Source organism: Papaver somniferum, chromosome 8, assembly GCF_003573695.1.
Source record: "Papaver somniferum cultivar HN1 chromosome 8, ASM357369v1, whole genome shotgun sequence".
Classification (NCBI taxonomy): Eukaryota; Viridiplantae; Streptophyta; class Magnoliopsida; order Ranunculales; family Papaveraceae; genus Papaver; species Papaver somniferum.
The window spans coordinates 102,250,105-102,275,614 of record NC_039365.1 but is presented as its reverse complement, the minus strand read 5'-3'; the positions used below and the strand labels follow the sequence as shown (position 1 = coordinate 102,275,614).

General features: G+C 38.0%; 2 protein-coding genes across 4 annotated transcripts; both read left to right on the top strand.

The window, feature by feature from the left end:
- Positions 1 to 12,752: 12,752 nt before the first annotated feature.
- Positions 12,753 to 21,892, top strand: LOC113303064 (probable DEAD-box ATP-dependent RNA helicase 48). Of its 3 annotated transcripts, none has more exons than XR_003337285.1 (10): positions 12,753 to 13,596; positions 13,883 to 13,989; positions 14,329 to 14,384; positions 14,476 to 14,700; positions 14,848 to 15,054; positions 15,145 to 15,231; positions 16,108 to 16,203; positions 16,291 to 16,506; positions 16,835 to 17,013; positions 21,159 to 21,892. XR_003337285.1 is itself a non-coding variant. In XM_026552048.1 (10 exons), exons 1-10 carry the CDS (start codon positions 12,872 to 12,874, stop codon positions 21,387 to 21,389), a joined length of 2,133 nt encoding a protein of 710 aa, XP_026407833.1. In that variant the 5' UTR covers positions 12,753 to 12,871; the 3' UTR covers positions 21,390 to 21,892. The 3 variants fall into 3 exon arrangements, 2 of the variants coding, with proteins under 2 accessions (XP_026407833.1, XP_026407835.1); XM_026552048.1 differs by having other exon boundaries at positions 16,831 to 17,013; XM_026552050.1 differs by lacking the exons at positions 16,835 to 17,013; positions 21,159 to 21,892 and adding an exon at positions 16,586 to 16,692.
- Positions 21,893 to 21,971: 79 nt separating this feature from the next.
- LOC113302361 (LIM domain-containing protein WLIM2b-like) lies at positions 21,972 to 23,356 on the top strand. Its single transcript, XM_026551275.1, has 5 exons — positions 21,972 to 22,278; positions 22,379 to 22,481; positions 22,580 to 22,605; positions 22,703 to 22,792; positions 22,888 to 23,356. The coding sequence occupies exons 1-5, from the start codon at positions 22,144 to 22,146 to the stop codon at positions 23,149 to 23,151; spliced, it is 618 nt and encodes a 205-aa protein (XP_026407060.1). The 5' UTR covers positions 21,972 to 22,143; the 3' UTR covers positions 23,152 to 23,356.
- Positions 23,357 to 25,510: the final 2,154 nt, after the last annotated feature.

Below are 25,510 nucleotides of genomic sequence, written 5' to 3'. Positions count from 1 at the left end.
GAGTTTTTTTCTATTGAAAAGGAGAAAGAAAATCTGTGGTTTTATTTATAAATAAAAAAATATAATATCCTGAGGATTTTATCCTAGCAAATTGAGGAAGATGTGTGATAAATGGAGAAATAAATTATTCCTGAGATATCTTTCATTAAGAGAAGATCTGGTGGAGTTATGGAAGAATATTTTGAAAAGATATTTGAGTAATGGGTTGTTGTGTATAAATAGGGTGCTAATAGGACCAAACAGGTATCCGGAGAGGGGGGAGTTATGGAAGAGCAAAATAGTTGCTTTTAATTTTTCTTCATTTTCACCATTGTAAACACTTTTCGAGCGATAAAATAATCTTTTAAGAGTGTCTACAACATGATGAGCTAGACCCATACACTGGATCGACGGAGGAATCCGAATTTCATACATGGGTAAATTTATTTTATTTTCTATATGACTTTTGCACTAATTAAAATAGAATTATGATTTGAATTAATTAGTTATTATTTTATTTGATGGGTCATGCTTGCTTAAATGTTTGATGTCCCATGCTTACGATTTATAACTAATATTTTGAGAATCTACTATAGCAAAATAAGAGTCGATGTTATTTTTATTGAGCGATAATTGTTGAGAATGAATAATTGAGCCTTATGATATGAATTCGGTGGAATCCTATTCCCAGTAGCTCTCTTTTATTATTTTCGTTAAACCTTTAAATTTAGTCTTCACAAATCTTAGAGTTCGAATCTTATATTACTACAACAACAATCAAAAATCCGATCATTTTGGCGCCGCCGACGCGGATTTGTTTTTAGATTAATTTTTAGTTTTTTTTTTATTTTTATGTTGTACAGTATTTTCAATGTTTTTTTCTTTTTTATGCGTTTATTTTTGTATTTCTTTTCAGTGACATTTTGAGGATGATGACTTCTTCTGGGGATACGTCATCTAAGATGACGCTGGAGGAATATAAGCGTAGAAATTCAAATTATCAGGAAACCTCGTCTGAGATGACGCTTGCTGAATATAAGTGTAGGCAACGGTATGGAGTTTTTGATCCACATGTGGTAAGTGAATAATCTCCTCTAGAGATATATGAGAAGTATTATAAACACACACCACTTAGTTTGGACTTAAGATTGAGAATTCTGGAATGTAAAATATTATATGATGATGATGATCAGTCTTGTAGTGACTCTCTGGTCGAGACAGAATTTGTAGATGACCCTGTGAATGATTGTGTAGATGATTTATCTAATTTATTAGGAGAATCTATCTCGCAAGATCTTTCACCCGACTTAGAGATTGTTTCTAGTCCACTGGACTTCCAAAAGTTACCTAATTTAGGGTTAGAATTATGTGCTTCAAAATTTTTGTTGGAATACTTTGCATCCAAATACCCAGAGGACGTCCCTGTTTCTGATACCGTGCATGAGCCTATTGACAATTTCCCTGTCCCAATAGTATCCCCATATTATGTGCTATACTCACTTCCATGTGAAGTAAAAATTAGGTTTGGGGGTAATCCTCTATTTCAGACAGTTTCAATGTCACCATATTTTCATAGCATAATTGTGAAGCTGTCGTTTGTAAATACTGTATTTTGGGTTGATCCCCAAATTTTCAAGTTGTTAATCTTTGGGGATCCATTTCTGTACATTCCAGCACGTATATTTATTTTATTTTTATTTTGGTTTACTTTTTGCATTTCCCATCTTAATATTTGAGTTGGATGACTCAATTACATTGAGGACAATGTAACGTTTAAGTGTGGGGGAGAGGTTAACTTTTTACTTTATTTTTTCAGGAAATTCCTTGCAAATCATGACCAGCTGTGTAGCAGGTCTCTTTCTCTTTATCTTATTATATGACCAGCTGTGTAGCGGGTCTAAAAAATAAATAAAATATGATCAGCTGTTTAGCGGGTCTAAAAAAAATAGTATGATTGTTAGGGTTATGACCAGCTGTGTAGCGGGTCTTTTTCTTTTTTCTTGCATGTTATGACCAACTATTTAGCGGGTCTAAAAAAATAAAAAATTATTATGATTGTTAGGGTTATGACCAGCTGTGTAGCGGGTCTCTTTCTCTCTATCTTATTATATGACCAGCTGTGTAGCGGGTCTCTTTCTCTCTATCTTATTATATGACCAGCTGTGTAGAGGGTCAGTTTTTTATTTTTCTCGAGGACTAGCAAAATGTAAGTGTGGGGGAATTTGATGAGCACGCAAGTGTGACGCATTTTCACCCATAACTACATTCGCTATGACTAATTTAATCACTAATAATCTTGTTTTAAGTATTTTCAAGGAAATAAGCTCTTTTGATAAAATAGCTCGAAAAAGTGTTAAAGGCAACCAGAGGAACTGATAAAAGCACCCATCATTTCAGATACGGGCACCCAACAAATGGATAGAGGCACCCTCTTATTCTTCATTTGAAACAGATTCACAGAATTTATGGGAGATCTCAAAGATTTAAGGAAAAGATATCTTCTTGCCTATTATACAGGAAGTTCTTGAAGTTAAAAAAGATAATATATTGATGAGTTTGTTTTTATTGAAAAGGAGAAAGAAAATCTGTGGTTTTTTTTATAAATAAAAAAAGATAATATCCTGAGGATTTTATTCTAGCAAATAGAGGAAGATGTGTGATAAATAGAGAAATAAATTATTCCTGAGATATCTTTCATTAAGAGAAGATCTGGTGGAGTTATGGAAGAATATTTTGAAAAGATGTTTAAGTAATGGGTTGTTGTGTATAAATAGGGTGCTAATAGGACCAAACAGGTATCCGGAGAGGGGGGAGTTTTGGAAGAGCAAAATAGTTGCGTTTAATTTTTTTTTCATTTTCACCATTGTAAACACTTTTCGAGCAATAAAATAATCTTTTAAGAGTGTCTACAACATGATGAGCTAGACCCCTACACTGGGTCGACGGAGGAATCCGAATTTCATACATGGATAAATTTATTTTATTTTCTATATGACTTTTGCACTAATTAAAATAGAATTATGATTTGAATTAATTAGTTATTATTTTATTTGATGGGTCATGCTTGCTTAAATGTTTGATGTCCCATGCTTACGATTTATAACTAATATTTTGAGAATCTACTTTAGCAAAATAAGAGTCGATGTTATTTTTATTGAGCGATAATTGTTGAGAATGAATAATTGAGCCTTATGATATGAATTCGGTGGAATCCTAGTCCCAGTAGCTCTTTTTTATTATTTTCGTTAAACCTTTAAATTTAGTCTTCACAAATCTTTGAGTTCGAATCTTATATTACTACAACAACAATCAAAAATATGATTAGTTGTTCCATTCAGCGCTGAATGGAATATTGTACAATTGATGAGAAAAATTAAATTTATCACATGCAATAGTTGAAACAGTAAGATAAGATGGTTCCATTTAGACTATAAAACGGATGGTTAAAGATAGGACACCTGGACTTTGGTCCCATCGAGTACTAAACTACTGGTGTATATTGTTTTTGATGAACATAATCCGTAAATTGGTATGACATGGTTTGGTGGTCCCGTAAGGATAGAGAGGAATATAAACAATTTTTATTTAAACTTTCCCACGCTTTTTCATGCCGCCAAAAGAAGAAATGTGTCGGCGTTGAATCATTCAGCGCCAGCGCTGTTTTATTTTGCAACTCGCATGCTAAATTATAACTAATATAAGACTTAAGAGGTTGTCCTACCTGACATGGACTGCTAATCTAGCTGTTATATTAGCACACCATAAGACTAAGTCTAATATAGTAAATAACCAGATGTTAATGGTGAACTATTATTCCATTCTTCAAGAGCCTTGGAAAAGGGAAACCATTTTATTGTCGCCTCGGGAAACTAAATCTCAGAGTGCGCCCTGACAAAAAATATCCAATCTTCGTCTCACTGATCAGTGATTCTCCCATATTCTTAAGCGAAACAAGAATGCACGGGCATAATTCACTGCCTTGATAAAAATACAAGAAGGAATACTGCTAGACCTTCTTTTTCTTTTTATTTATTCTAAGCCTTTAGTCCCAACGGGGCTGTTTCGTAACCATTATTTTAATGGATTATCAGCCCATAATCCATTATGCAAATTATAATGGATTTTATACACGTTTGGTAACCATTATAATAATTGCTTATTTTAATCATAATTGAAAAAATCTGTTATTTTCATAAACAAAAAAAAGTTGTTTTGAAAATTTCTTATAACCAAGTATTTTTTCTAGCAAACTCAAATTGAATTTTTCTTCTTATTTTCTCTAAACTATCAAGAGAGAGGCAAAAAAACAACATAGGACTAAAAAAATCCTAGATCATTGTTCTTTCTTCTCCTCTTCAAGATCATCATTCTAAGATAATCAATTATTTGAAAAAAGTGTTTGGAAAAATTTATTTTAAAAATGATTATACCAAAATCATTTATCTATTTATGATTATAGATAATCAATTATAGATAATCATAAATTTTACCAAACAAGGCCAACAAGTTGAGGAAGGGTGCACAGAAATTTGGTTGTTGGAAGGGAGTTTAGGAGGTTTTGTTCTTGTAAACATATGATTTTGACCAAGAGCCGAGGACAGAAATGGGGGCTTCAGGTATTAACCGAAGTCACCATTAGCAAAGCCGAAGTCACTATGGACGATGATGCAACACAAGTGGACTGCCCCAAAGGTGGGTTTCCCCGAAGAAGATAACCAGTGGGTGCCTAAATAACCCCAGCTGTAATAGTACATGTGTACGGCTAATAATAGAAGTCTTACTAGAAAAGATATTATGGTACATGTACGGTACTGACATGACAGGCTTTGCCTATAAAAGCAGGGAATTATCCCAGAAAGAGATAGAGTTCTCCAGATAATTTTATTGTGTATTGGGATTAGTCTCCTCATTATCCTATGATAATTTAAGGGTGTTTACATTTGGAGACTTCACTGGGGACTAGTCCACGGCACCAATACAATTTTATGGAGTCCTCGGCCACGGGTAGTTTAAATATTGTAAGATCGGAGCCCCTCAATAAAGGAATAGGGGAACCGATAACGGTGTCAGGAGTTAATGAAACATCAGACCAACAAATGAACCCCGAGTTCGGAATGCCGCTGACAGAAGAATCAGGAGGGCAGAGACAAAACCTATTGATAAGGATAAACCAATCAAACACGTCCGAGGATGCACCCAGACACGTTGAGGAAATCCAACAAGTACAAGACGGGACAGATAGGGTAAACATACCGCGCGAACAACCCCAACTCGACCCGCAGCAGCTTGAGATACAACAAATGCGTCAAGAATTGGCTAGCTCGGATAAAAGAAGATTAGTCCTCATGGAAAAATTATCTGAACTACAACCCGAAGGCGGTGATGAGGATTCTGACCTTTTCATAGCTCCACAACACCCTCTTCTATTACAGAGCAGAGCCCAACGACACCCTTTCGGAAGACGACTCTCATCTATCAGACACAACCCTCAACGCAGTGAGACACCAAGCTCCATCCAAATGCCGAAAGAAGGTTCTCGGAACCCAGAAGGACAACCTAACAAAGAAACAAATCATGTCACTATCACGAATGAACACATTTCCAAATACCTTGAGGAGCACTATGGCCTGACCCCGCCTACAACAAACTTCACTGTACAATCTCCTTTCAGTTAAGGATTACTGGATAAGTCAATGCCGGTAACGTATAAACAACCCAACTTTCAACTATTCGACGGCCCTGGCAATGCAACGGAACATGTATTTCGTTTTCTCATGAGCTTGAACGAATACGCCACAAATGATTCCATCTGTCTTAGAGAACTCGGAAAGTCACTCACTGGAGCGTCCTTCACATGGTTTGTGGGACTAGAAGAAAATAGTATCTCGTCTTGGAATGAAATGCGAACCCAATTTATGAAACATTTTCTATTCCAGACAAAAGAAGCTCACCATTTCAGATATTTGCAACCATAAGTTCAAGCCAGGTGGAAAGTATTTAGATTTCGCGAAAAGTTTTCGAGGAGAGTGTCTATGTAGCAGCGTGAAATTTCCGAAAAGGAACTTGTTAAGATAGGTATCAGTCGGCTGCCAACGGAGCTTAGCTTCATCCTAACAGCTGTCAGATTGGAAACCTTTGCAGACTTCGAAGATGCATGTTCTCGAGCAGACGATGCGGCGGAATTTAAAGCATCCGAAACCAAGCAATGGGGACACTCAGTGGCATATGACAAAGACGAAGGAGCTAGTGGATATGGGAAAAGACAAGCTAACTTTAGATACGGGAAAGGTTACACGAGGAGCGGCGACTCGAATGAAGTGATAGAACCCCCAGACTTCCCATGCCCGTTAGAGGTCGCTGTCGAACTACTGGAGGAATGGCGTAAAGATGGAGACAAAACTCTCCCATCACCTGCAAAAGAACCAACGGAACAGGATAAACGTCACCCAAGGTACTGTCATTTCCACCAAAAGTTAGAGCACGCAACAAAGAATTGCAGGACGTTCAAATAGAAAATTCACAACAGATAGAGGAGTGTGGAAATTGATTTTGGCCTAAAAACGCATATCCAAAAGGATCCGTTACCACGACAGGATTTCATGATCACACACGAAGAGCCCGAGATAACGCCAGAAGAAGTGTGCATTGTGTCCGAAGCAGATAATTATGAATATATTACAGCTGCTGTTTCCAAGAAACCATTATTTGCAGCATTCTTTGATACACTGAACTTTACAGCTGAAAAACGCCAAATTGCCGCGATAATACTAACCAAGATAGCAGCGAACGAGGAAGTAAATCAATACTTGGATCGTAAGTACCCACTCCCTACCGACATCATCACCTTTTCGGAAAAAGACCGAACAGCGGATTGTGATCATACAAGACCTCTGTATGTCACTGTGGGGATCCGAAAGCATAAATTCAAGAAAGCCTGTGTAGACACGGGAGCGTCACTTAAATTGACCCCCCTTCACATTGCCGAAAGCATTGGGATTAAAGAAGAAGACATCAACAAATTCGCTACTGGAATCCAAGGGTTTGGAGGAATCACACAGCAAACAATAGGTACTATCAAGTTGAGAATTTAAGTGAGACCTATCCAAGCCAGTGAACCCTTCTACGTCATGGATGTGCACCCGACTTACCATTTTCTCTTGGGAAGGTCGTGGTTACACAAGCACGGAATTGTTCCTTCCACTTATCATCAATGCATCAAGTTCATCTTGAAGGGAAAACAGAAGTGAGTCCCTGTCTCAGTCGACCCTTTTACGATAAAAGAAGCGCACCTAGCAGAGGAAACCTTCTACAATGGGTTGAGTGAACCGAGCGAGGTAATCACACATATATACTCAACCCCAATCCCAGACTGGACAACCACTTATGCCAATCCAGTCAAAGACAACTCTACTAAGCGAACACAAGTCCATAAGGAGAAACGAAAACAATTCCGGAAGACCACCCGTCCGGATGGGGGACATGTTTACAAACATTGAGAAGGTACACACCAGCGAATCCTTCAATAAAACCCCTGATGGAAGATGTGATGGTAAAAGGAGGGGAACGCATGGAGTTTATAAAAAAAAAAAATACCAACTCATTATGTAAGCAACAATGCCACTCAATAAAATGCTTCATCCACTTACTCGAAATCTTTATCTATCCTTTACCTCTTTCAGAAGGGTGACTAGAACCACCGAAAGAGTGTAACGCAACCACCACATGGATAATTTTCTCCTGCATAATCTAATCCGAGAAAGGATTCAGAACCTAACTATCCTTACCTAGACCAAGCTCATACAAAATATATATACATATATATCGGTTGTGACTTAGAGGATACCTGGCCCAGAGGCTACCTCCCGATATAAGGGGAGCTCATATCCGATGCCGAAAATGATGAAACCAAAATACGCAAAAGGAGGTTAACCTCAAAATTCACATTATTCTAAGTCCAGAACACTCATCGAAAAATTAAAACAAACCCGATCCCAACCTACCACGGCTATACATAAAGAAAGAGAGAGCAACATACGAAAATAGACAAACTTCGACAGGCGATACCGACAAAACATAACTATATGCGAAACCTGGGTCAGACATGACCAACCAACTCACTATGAACTTGGGATAAAACAACCCTTTCATGACGCAAAGCAACCTCGGTATCTTGAATAAGAAAGGAGAACTTGACGCGCCTTGTCTTGCGCATAAGACGAAGATTGTCAATTTCCGAGTCTGCCAAGGACTTCTCCTGCAACGCTTTTGTCATGATACTTTCCGCATTCATAATCAACTCCTGATCTTCAGCCTAAACAAGCTTAAAGTGCTCAACGACCAACTCTAATATCTTAATCAATCGAGTCAACACCAATATCTCTGAAACTAACTTCACACGAGCTGACATCCTTAATCACCGTCAACAACACAACTGACATATATCCATGTGCTATATTACAAATATCTACTTATATTATGAACTACACGCAATAATCGAGACAATAATGGCATAAAAGTCAGCAAAAGCATCTCATAAAACCCCGATAAAGCAACATGTTTTTCCGTAAACAAAACAAAGAAATGATAATATCCGAAACACAACGGCGACAAGCCCAAACCCTAACAAGATACAACAAAATCATTCAAATCTAGCTAACTCGGCTTCCTTGTCAGCCAACTCTTTCTGCTTCAACTTCAACTTTGCCGAGGTCGCTGCAGCCTCAGCAACAATTTTAGACGCCTCGGCAGTTATCCGAACCTGCTCCTTTTGCTGCTCCTTCAATTTCCGAGTCTCCGCTTTTACCTCCTCTTTCAGCACTGTAATCTCACCAGGCAGCACCAATTGTCGGCCTGCTCTCCTCTCTTCCAACTCCTTAAACAATTCTTCAATCCATCCCATGTTAAACTTTAACAGCCTCAGAAGAACAAAACTATCTCCATGTCTCCAAGGAAGAAGCAGAAGGACAATCATCCCCAAATTCAGCCATATCCTTCTCCACAACAACCAAAGTGGATACAATGAAAATCAAATTGTTCCGATCCGACAGAACTTCAGTACTCGCCACATGCCCGAGTTCTTCCACAATCTCCTTGTAGTAGTCCCTTAGTTCCGGAGATACGGGGAAGTTGTAAACATGCACGAAATGAGCATAGGTACTCGCTACAGCGGCGACATTTCCGTTAAAATCGAACCAAGTTGCCTGACCAACCAAAGAATTAGGACTGCCGATGGCAGATAGCGGTATCGGGTCGGGGTACCTTGACCCAGACATAACTTGACCACTTTGATGCCTCCGCTTTTTCGAGTTTCTCTGCTCCATTGGTTGTTCCGAACGACCCATGATTATTCCCCAACAGACACACCCGAAACAACAATGAATTATGTCCCGAAGAGGGTAGAAGAGAAAAGGAAGCATTTTCAAATAGTATAAAACACCTTACCTGAGAACGTGGACTGGAGAAAGAATTCTGAGGACTCAACGCTTCACCGGCTAGTAAACCTATTACAAAGAAGAGAAGCGTTTCAATGACAGACAAATGATTTCTCCTGAACATACAAGAAAACATATTTATAAGGCGCAAGATGCAGATGACGTGGATAACATGCCAACCAAATCTCTGAATACTTTATGACAATCACGTGCGGCCAAATAATGCATGCTTACGTAATTCTCTGCCTACCTCTCTGACCTTCAGACGACGTTGTTGACTCTCCCTTATTTTGTATCACCAGCCTGAGGTCGCCTCGTCAGCTTCACACACACAAAAAAAACCACACGTCAACATAACCAAATTAAACAATACCTGAATGCATTCATTTAATACTAGTAACCTACCTTAACAGCGGCAGGAGAATCTATCTCCTTTCCCTTTTGGGTGGCACCCCAAATATTCTTCCCCCTCGATCCAGCCTTGATGCCATGAGCAGCAGCAACTTCGGGTGCAAGTTTAATACGACCACAAGCATTTAACTTACGATGACTAATGCCTCATGTGGAATCAACAACATCACATACAAACTCAGTCATCCGTTTCAACTCATCATACCAATTTGTACACCAAGCCTATGTAAATTTTGAGGGGACTTTCGGTGAGGGCACTGATAAGCTGAAAGGACGACCCCGACACAGCATGGGACCATCGGGTTTAAAAACGAACCGACGATAACATTCCTTCATTAGCTCCTCAGTATCGGCTGGGACGTCGGAGTCTGAATAGATGCCAAACCTTGATCATAACCTAACTTCCTAGAAACCCTATCCACATTATACCCGACAACACAAAATTTCCCCTCAAAGTACCCATGAATGAAACCCGGGGTAGCCATCACTATGAAATCCCAATCATCATCATCAAGGGATGAACTCGTCGAGTCCAACACATCAACAAGAAAAGCAAAGTTAGGAGCCAAAAATAATGTCCCTCGAGGAACATCGTCATATGGACGTTCCCGAAATGACTTCAAATCGTCCACCAACCACATAAACTCATTAGTTGCCTTCTTCACATGTTTATGCTCATACAGAGCAGTACGAGGATAACGAATCGGGGGAGGAGGAAGCCGCCCAAAAGTACCGACATCAACTTCATGCCTCACAACTAAGTTATTAACTTCAGACCTACTCGAGGGAAAACGTTCCCAGAACCACATCTGTAAGAAGCTCGTGGGCACGAAACTCTCAATTACATGTTGGGAACTGTTGGTAACCTCCATATCCGAGATCAGGGTATCCAAATGACGATATATACCACCCAAGAACATATGGTCCAGCAGATAAGTAACCCCTCGTGTTATATTAACAACTATCCTAAAAATATCCTCTCGAATAATATCCCTAGGAGAACATTCAAAGAAATCATGAATTAACCTATACGCTAGAAATACAGCCAATTTAGTATCATCGCTGCAACCATGTGTAGGAGGCTCGTAAGACTTTACAACCGAAGAAAGGTCCTTCTTGCTAGATGCCTCGGTCACATGAGGAGCCCAATAACCCATCCAACCCGAAAGAGAGGCATGTTTATCTTCCTTGGTAGAACCCTCAGTTGCACCAGCACTCACCTTGCATGAATCTTCCGGACTTCTACCAATTCCTTGTACAATATTGAGTCCGCATTAGTCAGGGTTTCGGGATCAGCCTCTTCGAAATCATGAGAACTGTGAATGGGCAACCCCGTGAGGGAGACAACGTCCTCTAGAGTGGGAGAGGCTTCCCCCCATGCAAAAACTAAAGTATGCACACCAGAAACCCATCGAAGACAAGCATAAGGAAGAGCTTTATTGGAACAAAAGATACTACGATGAGCAGATACCTCTAAGGCCTGCTCGATGTTGAGTGCCTGAATACGCCGAGCATGTTGCGGTTTCAACATGATGTAATGTTTCCATGAAGCCCACTCGAAACTAACGAGAGTAGTAGAGGCAAATTCTATAGAAGGGTCCCGATAATCCCCACGCTCAACACATAGCCGAGGGAAGTTCTCAAGAGGAAGCACATCAGGGGGAGTAACTTCGGGAACCATCAGATTCACACTATTATCGATGGAATGAAACCTTATATCGTTCAATCTGGGAATGAACTCATCCTGAAAAATAGACCCGGAGTTACGGTTGCTTGTCGAGTCTGGACCAAAAAGACGAAGTTTCCTTATTTCCGCGTAATCCTCTGCTGATACTGACTTTCCTGCAGCAGAGATCGGTGGTTCCATCCCAAACCCGAGACTAACAAAATAACCGAAGACGATAAGGAGAAAGAGAGAGAGAGAGAGGAGAGAAACGCCAAAAGAAGAAATAGAAAGAGAAGAAGAAGAAGAAGCAGATTTTATACGAAGAAATGTCAGGAAGACGAAGAGTCGACACGATGGGAAAGCATACGTGTCAACTGACTAATGGAAACTGAAGCGGCAAAAGAAAACTACAAGCAATGAACCGGTGGGAAAAACCTGGAAACCCAAAAGAAAGAAGCAAAGGGAAAAAAAATATTATACTCATGAATCCTCAAGGTGAATTTCCCGAACTACAATTAGCCGATATAAGTCCAAATCTGAGGTCATGATCAACAGGGGGCTTTGAGGAAGACAAAAGGCAGATCTGGGATTGCAACTAATAGGGGGCTCCGAAGAGGCAAGAAGAAAGGCCCGAAGCCGTGGTTGACAGGGGCTCCACGGAAGAAAGGACAATCGGAAAGCATGTCCTGGGTACGAGCTATGACTGATTTCCAAGTCTGTAAGCCTCGACAACACAGTCAGGGGGATAATGTAAACACATGATTTTGACCGAGAGCCGAGAACAGGAACGGGGGCTTCGGGTATTAACCGAAGTCACCATTAGCAAAGCCGAAGTCACTATGGACGATGATGCAACACAAGCAGACTGCTCCAAAGGTGAGTTGCCCCGAAGAAGATAACCAGTGGGTGCCTAAATAACCCGACTGTAATAGTATATGTGTACGGCTAATAATAGAAGTCTTACTAGAAAAGATATTAGGGTACACGTACACGTGTACGGTACTGACATGACAGGCTTTACCTATAAAAGCAGGGAATTCTCCCAGAAAAAAATAAAATTCTTTAAAGAATTGTATTGTGTATTGGGATTAGTCTCCTCGTTACCCTATGATAATTTAAGGGTGTTTACCGTTCACTTCGAGTCTCATTTCGCTCTCTTGGAAACAGTAAAAAAAGTTGTTCTCTTGGAAACTCTTTTCGCTCTCCTAGATACAGTTAAAAAACTAGATACAGTTAAAAAAATAATTCCCGGTAGGAGACTCTACCGAGGTCGATACGGTCGACGTAAATTTGTAGCATCCCCTCACCCATTTTGCTTCTCCTAAAACCCTACAACCCCCCATAAAACCCTTACTTTCAATCTATCTCCACAGAAAAATCCACCATGAATCAATTCCTTACACAAAAACGTTCAGCAACAACAAAATCCAAACTTCTCTTCAATTTCTCCTTCAATCGTTACATGGGCAGTGGTGGACCAAAAACATTCCCAGGCGGTTTAAACAAATGGCAATGGAAACGTATGCATGAAAAGAAAGCCAAAGAGAAGGAGAAAACTGGAGCTTTAGCTGATAGGTTTATGAAAGAAGGGGCTGAAGATCTTTGGAATGAAAATGATGGTCCTTTAAAATCATCTCAAAATGGCAATCCTTTAGAATCATCACAAAATGATGGTCCTCCTCCTCCCTCTCAAGGTAAACCTCAATCTAGAATGGATTTGAGAAATTTAGTGGGTAAACATAATTTAGGTACAAAAGTAGAGATTGATCATCAATTATTAGGTCAAAGACGATTTTATTCAGTTGGGCGAGTGTTTAGAAAGAATTATAAATTTAGGAGAAATGAAAGTTCATCTAGTGATGATGATGATGAAGATGAAGAATGTGGTAGTAGTAGTAGTTACAGTAAGAATATGATGAGTGGAGCTACTTTGGGTGCACATGATAAGAAGAAAATTAGACTAGTGCCTAAGTGGAGTGGAGAAGATGATGAAATTGATTTGTCACAGAGAGTTCGTTTAATTCGAGATGAGCTAAGGATGAGGAAAAGCGTACCTGTAGAAGAGGAGAGGAGATTGAATGACGAGGGTTCGATTCTTAGTGACAAAAGGTAATCAATATACTATATGATAGTACATATCAAAGATAAACATATATGCACACCCACACACATGGATTTGTTACCAATATCTCCCATTTTTTCAAATTGTGCATCATTTTGTTTACGCCATTGTGTTAGTGGGATTTATTGTTTCAAGAGACACTACAAAATCGGCATTAACTGTTGCACACTCTCATACCCATTTGTGTTAGTGATTTTTCTACATCATTTGCACTTTATGTTGTCTTTCCTTTTGTGGTATTTATATACTCTCATACCCATTTATGTTTCCTAGGTTTGAGGAGTTGGGCATTTCCCCATTGACAATCAAGGCCCTTACGTTAGCTGGCTATTCAAAAATGACCAAAGTGCAGGAGGCAATTCTTTCTGTTAGTCTTGATGGTAAACCCTGCTTATATGTATAGATTGTTTAATTATTATTTTTTTTTTTTGTTTTTTGTTTTGATTATGGAATATGTAAATGCATGATATTTGATGAAGGTCTAAAGATTTCTGAATGCTCAAATAGTTAGTGAAGTCAAATGCGTTGCCTTCAAGTTTTGGTTCAGCACATTTTTGTTTTGTTTGTTTCTCTTTTCTCAAATAGTATGGCTTGCTTATCATGTCTGTCTTGTAACTCTTTCCACTGTAACATGTGAAACTTACTCAATTATAATCCATATTCACCTTTTAATTCTGTTTTCTTAATAATAGTGATGATTGTTTTCCCATGTCAAACAGGCAAGGACGCTTTGGTTAAGGCTAAAACAGGTTCAGGCAAAACTGCAGCTTTTTTGGTAAATGACTTATCCCCAGTTAAATGTCCTTAAACTATATTTTTTGTGATGTTATTTGTCTTTTTTCGGTTGCATTGCTAAACAAAAACAGCTTCCTGCGATTGAAACAGTCCTGAAGTCTTCAGCTAGTGGAAGAAATAAACGAATTCCACCTTTAGTTGTTCTTATTCTTTGCCCAACAAGAGAGTTGGCAAGTCAAACAACTGCAGAAGCTAATGTACTATTAAAGTACCATGATGGAATCGGTGTCCAAACACTAACTGGGGGTAGACGGTTCGAGGATGATCAGAAACTCCTAGAATCTGATCCGTGCCAGGTTAGCTAGTGTAAAACATGTTCAATTTCACTGTCCTTGTCATTAAACATATATACAATGTACATCTGCATCAAGTTTAATTTGTTTCTGAAGCATGCAAAGGGTTGTGTGAGCACACGAGTAACTACGGAAATCTTTCTCATGTAGATTATAGTGGCGACCCCTGGTAGGTTGCTGGACCATATTGAGAACAAATCTGGCTTCTCTGTGCGTTTGATGGGCTTAAAAATGCTTATAATCGATGAAGCTGATCGCTTGTTAGACTTGGGATTTCGGAAGGATATAGAAAAGCTAGTTGATTGTATTCCACGTCAAAGGCAAACACTGTTTTTTTCTGCTGCAATTCCTAAGGAGGTTAGCTTTTTATCTGTTACAGATACTTCACTTAAAGATCACAGACTGTCTGTACTTTGTACTCTACTAATGTTAAATTTCTATTTGCAGGTTCGACGTGTGTCACAGCTTGTTTTAGATCGAGAACATGTTTTTGTTGATACAGTGGGTCAAGGTGCATTAGAAGTTCATGACAAGGTATGAGAAGTTTAGTTGATTTTTGTAGGTATAATTGGTGTTTGTGGCATCTAAGAAACTGTTATCAAGTATGTGCACAAATAAAAAGTTGGATAGGATAATCACCTCCTAAAGGAACAATATTTTTCTAAACACTATAGCCGCTGAATTCTCCTACACAAAGCCTTGAAATGTGATTGGCATCCCCCACATCCACTTCAGTCAGCAGTTTTAAATGAATCCAATCATTGACGAGGTTGATATTTGATTTGTCCATAAATCCACCATCCAGCCCAGCTGACCAGATAAGATTGTCTTATTACACCCTGCACCGGTGTTCATTTCGATTCACTAGGCACTAGGCTTGTAACTGAAAATGGCATATATTTTGCAATAGTGAAGTGTCAATGCCCTGTGCAGGTTTAGGTCTTTTTGTACTTGATATTCATTTAGTTCAAGTTTCTCAAAGTGTGTATATAAGTTTTTTCTATTACACCATTTCCAGAAAGCGGCTGATGCCATTCGTTTGCTCTTCATTAGTCACTATAAGTTAAGCTATAAACCTTTGTTTCAGAGATCACGAACCAAGACAAAGTGAAACATTTCAAAACATTTGGGCTAAAAAAAAGTGAAAGCAATGGTACATAGAAACATTTAAATCCTAAAACATACTTCTACCTCATGATCATACCTCTTCTTAGACTAATTAATACTGTAAAAAGCAAGATCTAAGGCCTAGGCCCTACAAGAAGGTAATGATGCTATTATTTTCGAACTATGATTTGAGAACTGTAAAACCTTTACAATAGAAAAATGGAGCGGATTGAGAAAACTCGCTAATAAGCATATTCTTCTATTTTGGTCCAATCTTACACACCTTATGAAATCTGAATGCAGATAAAACAGTCATGTCTTGTTGCACCACATGAGCTGCATTTTCAAATAGTTTATCAGCTTTTGAAGGATCATGTCTCACAAGTGGCTGATTACAAGGTCTGATATTGTTTCTTTTCTTCTATCTGTTTGTATTTGTGACGGACAAACAACATATATTTAACTCATTCTTTAATCAACAATCAGGTAGTTGTTTTCTGTACAACTGCAATGGTGTCATCTCTTTTGTTCCAATTGCTCCGAGGAATGAAATTGAACGCCATGGAAATGCATTCTAGAAAGCCTCAAGCTGTTCGTGACCGGGTTTCTGAGGAATTTCAGGAAGCCAAGAGGTCTATCCTTGTTACTTCAGATGCATCAGCTCGTGTAACAAATTATCCCGATGTAACTTTGGTGATTCAGGTATCCAACTGCTCTCTATTCTAAAAAAAGGTTAAGTGTGATGTGTCCTCGAGGGGTCAACGTGCAACTATTTGTCCAGGAACCAAAGTGAGGCCAGAACTAGTTACGCCAGTTCTATTTCTTGTGAATTTGGCAATGCTAGTAGTGTGAACCAGTTGTGGTATAATTAATGTGTTCTGCATGGTACTGTCCCCCTTTACTGACTTTCTTGCTGCAGTTTTTGTTAAGAAAATATTGGATGTTTCGATCCAACTGCTTTATGGATCATTACCTGATATATGCATGAAGATTGAAGGTTTATATTTTCTTGCTACTGATCGCTAGGTAGGAGTACCTCCAGACAGAGAGCAATACATACATCGTCGTGGAAGGATGGGGCGTGAAGGCAAAGGAGGAGAAGGCATACTGATACTTGCACCATGGGAAGAATACTTTTTGGATGAAATTAAAGATCTCACTATCGAGAAATGTCCCCCACCTCAATTAAATTCGGATATTAAAGCCAGGGTACATCACTTATCTCTCCTTTTCCTCCGTTTTAAGTTATTATTTTGCAAGTTCTTAAATCATTTGTTATTTCCAACGATAAAATTTCGGTGGGAGTTTTATTCTTGTTGAGGCATATGTGAAAATTTTACCTACTCCTCCAGTGCATATCTGATATATTAATCCTGAAAATAGAATATCACAAAGTTTAAGGACAGAAAAAACATAAATCAGTCTCAAGTTTATGACTAAGTAATTTTTTCCATACTCTCCACGCACTTAGTTACAAATTACTCCCACATTCGTCAATTTAGAAGCGCTGTGATAAAACCTATTTGAAACCGATCCAGAAAAAAATAGTGGTAGGAAAAATTGTATATGCAGACTAAGTCCTTAATTAAGCCATGAAATAAAACTGCAGCTGGTACTGTTTCCTCTATTTTTTTTGCTGAATCACATTTTTCATTAATAAAAGGACTAAAAGTCAAGCTAAAATTACAGGACAGACCAAAAAAAACAAAAAAGGAGAAACTTACAAATCCAGCAAAAACAAGGACCCAAAGCCTAGCCCAATCAGAAAAGAAAAAAGCCCAACAGCAAACTAAACAAACAGAGATGACTAAAAGCACTCAGACTTAACTTTCAAAATTTTTGAAAAATTCAATTACTTTACTGTCATAGTCATTACTCCATCTGGTGCCATTTACTCTGTATCTTCATTGACAGTCTGCCAAATTTTACTCTTGAAGCACATGAGATTAGGTTTTTTCTCATCAAATAGCTTTGCATTTCTCTGGAACCACAGATCTTTCATGATGGCACAAGCTGCTATCATCCATAACTGCTTAACTAAAGGACTTTTACTTTTGGAAGCATCACAGACATCCTCAAAAGAACAAGGGATACCAAATCCAAACACTGTATTAGGCCACTTTCATACCTCAATGCTGAAATGACATTCCCATAGAGTATGCTGCATGCTGTCCTGTTCTGCAAAACAAATGCAACATACAGAGACCATATCATAACCCCTACTCCTCATTATTTCATCATCCACATACACCCCTTGCATCAATTTTCAGACATTGCTAGCAATGCTAGGATGAATGAAAGATTGCCAAATATATTTAGGCCAATTCAATGGAACTCCTCTGTCCCTTATTTTCTCTACAGCATCTGCAGTTGAAAATTTTCCATCTTTACCTGCAATCCACATCCTCTTATCAATGCCTCCATTTATTACTGGCAAACTAGCAGATGAAATAAATTGCTGTAACTCAGCAGGAATCCTCCATTTTCCTTCATATATCAAAGCTTGGACCTTCATTCCAATATTTTCCTTAACATAATCAGTGTAACCCATTGTGCTGATTAATGAAACATCACCATACCAAATATCAAACCACACAGATATTGATGCTCCATTACCCACATTCCACCTTATATCTTCTTGTAAAACATTCCAATCCCATTTCAACCCATTCCATACTGAAGATTGCTTCCAGCTAGTACTCCATTGCCCATATTTAACTTGAAATTTGGCAGAAAAGAATAAAGCCCATTCTTGATCAGAATTAAGTATCTTCCGTAACATCTTCAGTAATAGTGATCTATTTATCACTTCCAACCTTTTAATACCAAGACCCCCTTCTTCATAAGGCTTACATACCCTCTTCCATGAAATTGTTTTAAATTTCCTCTTCTCTCCATCACCAGTCCACAAAAAGTTTCTAATTATTTTTTCACAAACTTTAATAATAGAAGCAGGCCACTTGTAGACTGACATATTATTAGATAGGTAGACTGCATAAAACTGATTTAACAAGAACCAATCTATCTTGAAATGAGAGCATATTACCTTTCCAAGAAGCCAATTTTCTCTGAAGTAGTTCTACAATAGGCCAAACCATTGCTGAAGTTATCCTCCCTGGAGCAAGTAACACCCCCTGATATTTATCTGGAAATTTTGCAACCTCCATGTTGACAAGATCACTAATCATTTGCTTCCTCTGTGGAGTAGTTTCATCCACAAAAAGCTTACTTTTAAGCTTATTAATTACTTGACCAGAACTTGCTTGATAACAATCTAGGAGCTTTAAAAGGTTTGTAATACTCTTTTTTTCTCCATTACTGAAGATAAAAACATTATCTGCAAAAAACAGATGAGTTGGATGAACACATTTTTTTGTTACCATTGGTTGCATCTCACCTTTCTCCACGAAGGCTGATATATTTCTGCTTAAAACATCCTCCATTAACACAAACAAAATTGGAGATAGATGATCTCCCTGCCTTAATCCCCTCTCAACTTGGAAAAAGCCACATGGACCACCATTAACCATCACTGAAATTCTTGCTGATCTGAATAGAGTAAGCAACCAGTCACACCAAGATGAGGAAAATCCATATTGCCTTAGAACTTTAATTAGGAACTCCCAACTAACTGTATCATAGGCTTGGGAAATATCAAGCTTGATTCCAACATTCCCTCCTCTTCTTTTGAATTTCATTTCATTCACAAGTTCAGATGCCAGCAGTACTTGTTCATGAATGCTTCTCCCTTTCACATAAGCAACCTGCTGAGGAGATATTAATTTCTTCATTAACTCACACATCCTACTGGTGATCAACTTTGTGAAGATTTTAAAAATCACATTACTTATGCCAATTGGCCTAAGCTGATTTGCAGCTTTTGCACCTTGAGTCTTAGGCAATAAGTCTAAGAAACTTGAATTCATTCCTTTGGGTATAAATTTCCTCCTCCAACAGAATTGAATAGCATCAACTAAGTCAGTTTTGATTATCTCCCAACAGCTTCTGTAAAATATGCCTGAAAATCCATCTGGTCCAGGAACACTTTCTGGATCCATTTCAAACACTATTTTCTATATCTCTTCTTCCTCAGGAATTGCATCCAATTTAACTCGATCTTCCTCATTAATAGCTTTTGGTATCACCTCTAACAATGTATCATCAACATCTTCAGGTTGGAATTCAAATTTTTTCTGAAAATATTTGACCAAAAAATTTGCAATTTGAGTTTGATCAGCAATCACATTTCCTTCATTGTCTTCCAACTCACTTATCATGTTTTTAGCATTTCTAATCTTCATATTAGTGTGAAAGAAACTTGTGTTAGCTCCTCCTTCTTTAATCCATTTAACTCTGGATTTTTGCCTTAGTAAATTATTTTCTTGAACTTCTCTACTAGCATGATCATTTTGAGCTTTAACTAATTCTTGAAGAACCTCCTCATCAGATGGATTACTATCTGAAATTTGAGTAGCTAATTTAGCTCTATCCTCAGCTTCTTTTATTTTGACATGAACATTGCCAAACACCTGCCAATTCCAGTCATTTAAAACCTTCTTTAAAATCTTCAATTTTTGTAGAAACTGAAAAGTTGGATCACCAACTACTGACTTTTCCCAGCAATCTTCAACTACATTCAAGAAATTAGGATGACTAAGCCACATTTTCTGAAATCTTCTTGGAACATTTTGAGGTTTTGGAATGCTTGCACATCCACCAAGTAGAGGAGCATGATCTGACACTATTCTCATACCAGCTTTATACCCCCAATCCCCACATACAATTGTATCCATTTTTGATTAAACACCACTCTGTCTAAAGTACACAAAATTCTCTTACTGCCTTGTTGTCCATTTGACCATGTATAATTCAAACCATTTTTAGGAGCTTGGATTAACTCACACTGATTTAAACAATCACTTAATTCTAAAATTGAATTTCTGTGAGGAGATTTACCACCAATTTTCTCATCTTGAGATAATATAGCATTAAAATCCTCAAGAATGATCCATGGTTTGTTTAAATCACTTATAGCATTAAAATTTCCAAGAATGATCCATGGTTTGTTTAAATCACTTATTCGCTTCATTTCAGACCATAAGAACCTTCTTTGAACCAACTTAACATGAGCACTATGGAAAAAAATCTCCTAACATGTGTCTCCTCTATTTTAAATTATTAAATTATTCTAGGATTTATGAATGTTCTCGTCCACTTTTTACTATTATAACATGTGTTAACAAGTTTATATGGGGCAAGAATTGAATGACAACAAGTACTACATTTGAGTAATTAACATCATGTATTAATGTTTGGTAGTTGTACTAATGGTGATTAGCTTTTACATAATGTAGGTGGAGAATGCAATGGGGAAGATTGATAGCAGTGTGAAGGAGGCAGCATATCATGCTTGGTTAGGTTACTATAATTCTATTAGGGATATTGGGAGAGATAAAACAACGTTAGTAGAACTTGCCGACCGCTTTTGTGGGTCAATATGCTTGCAAAAACCTCCTTCAATTTTCAGGAAAACCGCTTTCAACATGGGTTTAAAGGATATCCCTGGCATCAAGATAAGAAAGTAGGAGTCCTCACTCCCGGGAAAAAAAAACGAACAAAAAAACAAGAAAATAGGTATTCCGAGGAACTGAAAGTTAACCTAAAAGTATATATTCAGTCTGATTTCCAGCTTGAAAAATAATAATTGGCCCTGTTCTGTTGCTTTTGCAATTTGTAAACACTTGATTGTATTTACTTCTGGATATGGCGATGCACATTTTACAAGTGTGTCCATAATCCATTTTTTGTTTTCTCAGCAGTTTCTTCGTTTTACTGACTATTTGAAGTTTTAATACGGAGAGCTTGTTCACTGACCAGACTGAAAATTTTCTACCCCTGCTTGGTATTAGAGCAGCAGCATGAAGAAAATCTGTCCCTGAATGTTATATGTACTAAGTGTTGGCGTTGGCAGGATTGAATCAATCATGTGAATAGTGTCATGTATCAAGGGAAATAGCAAAAATTAGTTGAGGTTCACATTGTATGACTTGGTCAGATGCTTTTATTAGTTTCAAAACAATCCGAAATATTTGTTATCTCGTAGCCATTAAAATTATTATCAATTAAAGTAGCCATGCATAATAAAGAGTGGATTTCATGATCCAAATTGGATTTTTCAAAGTCTTTATCATAACCACTTCTTTCTTTCTTTCTTTCTCATTTTACAAATTAAAGAGAAAGAAAGAAGAGACAAATCCAATTTGTACCCAAGATCAATATTTCCATTGCTTGGGTTTTGGTTGGATTTCTCATAAAATTAAGAAGAAGATTTGATTAAAGATGGCATTCAGTGGGACAATGGAGAAATGTAAGGCATGTGATAAGACAGTTTATCTGGTTGAATTGCTGACTGCAGATGGTAAATCTTATCATAAATCATGCTTCAAATGCAGCCACTGCCAAGGCAAACTCACGGTAAATACTATAGCCTCAATCATCTAGTAATTTTTTTCTAGCTTGGATTGCGAAGACGGTTGAAATAGATGGTGTCCTTTATGTGTATTTCTCATTGCAGATTAGCACATACTCCTCCATGGAAGGAGTTCTCTACTGCAAACCTCATTTTGAACAACTCTTCAAACAAACTGGTGGTTTCACTGCTATGAGTTCTCCACATTGTAATAACCTCTCTCCCTCTCTTCATTTATTTACTTCTTTTATTTTTCATTTTTCACCAGTATATTGATGTGTTCATATCTATATTATGTTGTTTCAGCTGGAAAATCAGAGAAAAATCTTCTGGTAATTTCATATCTCAACTGCCTTTTATTCGTAATCCAGTTATCATTTCAGAATATTTTAGTTAATTTGCCATTATATATCTGATTTCGATTTACAGCCTAGAGCTCCAAGCAAGCTCTCAGCTTTCTTCTCTGGTACACAAGACAAATGTGCAACATGCCGTAAAACAGTTTATCCACTTGAGAAGGTAAAAATGAACGACATATTTCTGTTGCCACAAATCCTCAAAACTTATGGATTTTGCATCCAAACAAGCTAATAACACCAACATATTTATGGCAGGTGAGCGTGGAAGGAGAGTCCTTCCATAAATCATGTTTTAAGTGTTCCCATGGAGGATGTTCTCTTTCAGCTTCATCCTATGCTGCTTTAAATGGAATTCTCTACTGCAAGCCTCATTTTGCACAACTCTTCAAAGAAAAAGGTAGCTACAATCATCTGATCCGCTCAGCTTCTGAGAGACGTAACCCAACCCCTGCCGAAACAGAGCCAGACCGTAAAGCAGAATCAGAACCAGAACCAGAGCCAGATACTGCAGATGAGTAATCTGCTCATCTGTATTCCCCCCGAGAGTGGACAAGATTTATCGTTTTTCTCTGATGTCGGATTAGGTTGTCTAAATTTCGTGTTGGATACTTATGTTTCCTTCTTCTTGCATTTTGATTATATTTGTGTAATATTCTGAAATTCGAAGCATGTACAAGCAAGCAATGTAACACCATATGAAAGTTCAAAATTTTCTTTTCACCAATATCAGAGCATAATAATCAGATATCTGGAATTAAAAAGCTGGGTAAATGTTTGACATTTTAGACTCAAACAATGCCGTTATTTGCACAGAAGGAAAAAAGAAAATGGGCACTACTCCCATCCGATGGCATGCACATGCAATATTACTTTGACTGAATGCCAACATCGCGAGGCCAAAGTCGGATACTTTTGAGTGGGCAATTGGCCTTTGCCAGTATGTTTTATGGTTGCTACAGCAATAAGCTTAACTATATCTTCCAAAAAGAAAATTGGTACCAAATGTGGTGCCAATTTACTGCTTTATTCTTTTTGTCGGCTTATGGCACTTCCTATGGGAATTTGTAAATAACCAAATTTGTCTGGTCACGTGATGACCAAATCCGTTTTGGAGAAAATTTAATCTGTGACAGCATAAGAGTCGTGCGTTGGCGCGACACTCCTAAAACCGCCGGCTACTGAAGTTGAGCTGCTGGGGATTGGTTGCCGCCGATGGTTAATTTTCCAACTATTACCTTGAGTGGCTATTTCTTTTCCGCTATATAAATTACGCCTCATTCTATCTCACCAAATCACAACTCTCTTTATACATATCAATTTTCTCTCAATTCCACTCATTTTAATTTAACTATTTTTTTTTCTCTATAAATCCTGATTTTAATTATTCTGAGGAGAAGATCTGAAAATGGACGAAACTAAAGAAGAAGAAGAAACAAATTTAGAGATTTTACGCCAGTTGGATGAAGACTCAAATGAGGCTAGAAGGCGTAGAAACGTTATGGTGCAGTTGCATTCAGGGTTGATACCTAGGCCATCAGGGCCATTTGATAAAGATTTTTAGCGTCGTTTCCGCATAGGCCATAATTTGCTTCAAAGGATTATTCTCTGAGCTTTGTCAGATACAACTTCTAATTAATTATCATGATGCACGACATGCACGAGGCTTTAGTACCAAAAAAGATATCACTGCAACCCTTCAAATATTATGTTATGGGGTACCATCGGATTCCATAAATGAGTATATCCATACGGGAAAAATAAGCATTTAGGTATTCCAAAATGTTTTGCGATAGTAGTCGATTATTTTGATCTAACTTTTCTACGAAAACCTATTCTGATAGATGTTGATAGAAATGTCGTCGAATATACAACCAAAAGGTTTTCCAGGAAAGCTACGCAGTCTTGATTACGTAAATTAGGTGTGACAGGTATGTCCTTGTGGAACGTGCCGGTCAGTATACGAGTCATTCTCCAAAACCGACGGTTTTTTTGGAAGTTTCGCCTACATATGATTGTTGGATTTAATATGTGTTTATTTTTGGACTTTCGGTTCAAAAAATGACATCAAATTAGTGCAAAAATCACCATTGTTTGAATATCTGAAGGATGAGATCGCGTCGCACTGTAATTTCTCTGTGAACGGTCATAACTACATTTTGCAGTATTACCTGGCAGACGATTACTTTATTTCAAGCCTACAGTCAGACCGGCTTGGTACCGTGCTTTAAAGGACAAGAAGTATTCTAACACACAATAAATATTTTTAAAAAGGATGTTGAGCGCACGTTTGGAATTTTGAAACAGACGTTTGCCATCGTTTGTGGGCCATGTCGTTGTTAAGATCATCAAGAAATGAATAAAATTATGTTCCCTTGCATAATTTGGTATACCATGGTGTCTGAAGGTGAAAACAGTTTCTGCTGATTTTGGTAATTCCGAGTGTGTGGGTGAGAAACGAGTCTAAAACCTAAAAAATGTACTGTAAGGGAGTACTTTGATTCGAGAGATCAATCTGTACAAATCCGGCCTAAACCAAGAAATGGTCGTTCCAGACTTGCTTCGGTCACAAAGTGAAGGAGAAGGGTTTGTCTAGGAAGGGAAGCGAAGAGAGTGTTGAGACCAGAATAATTGATTCAGGAAGAGTAGTTGTTTGACGACTTGTATCAGAAAGTGGAAAGCTAACAGATGGGAAAGCTAACAAGTGATTTATGAGTGTTGTATTCTCCTGACCAAAACTTGTTCTTTGGTGGAAATAGGTGAGACCTATTTATACAAGTCGCAACGAAACGTACCCTGGTCTCGTAAGAAGTGGAAACTGTTGAGTAAATGGAAGAAAGCGGTAACATGTAACGCCTGGAATTGATGTTTCCATAATGAA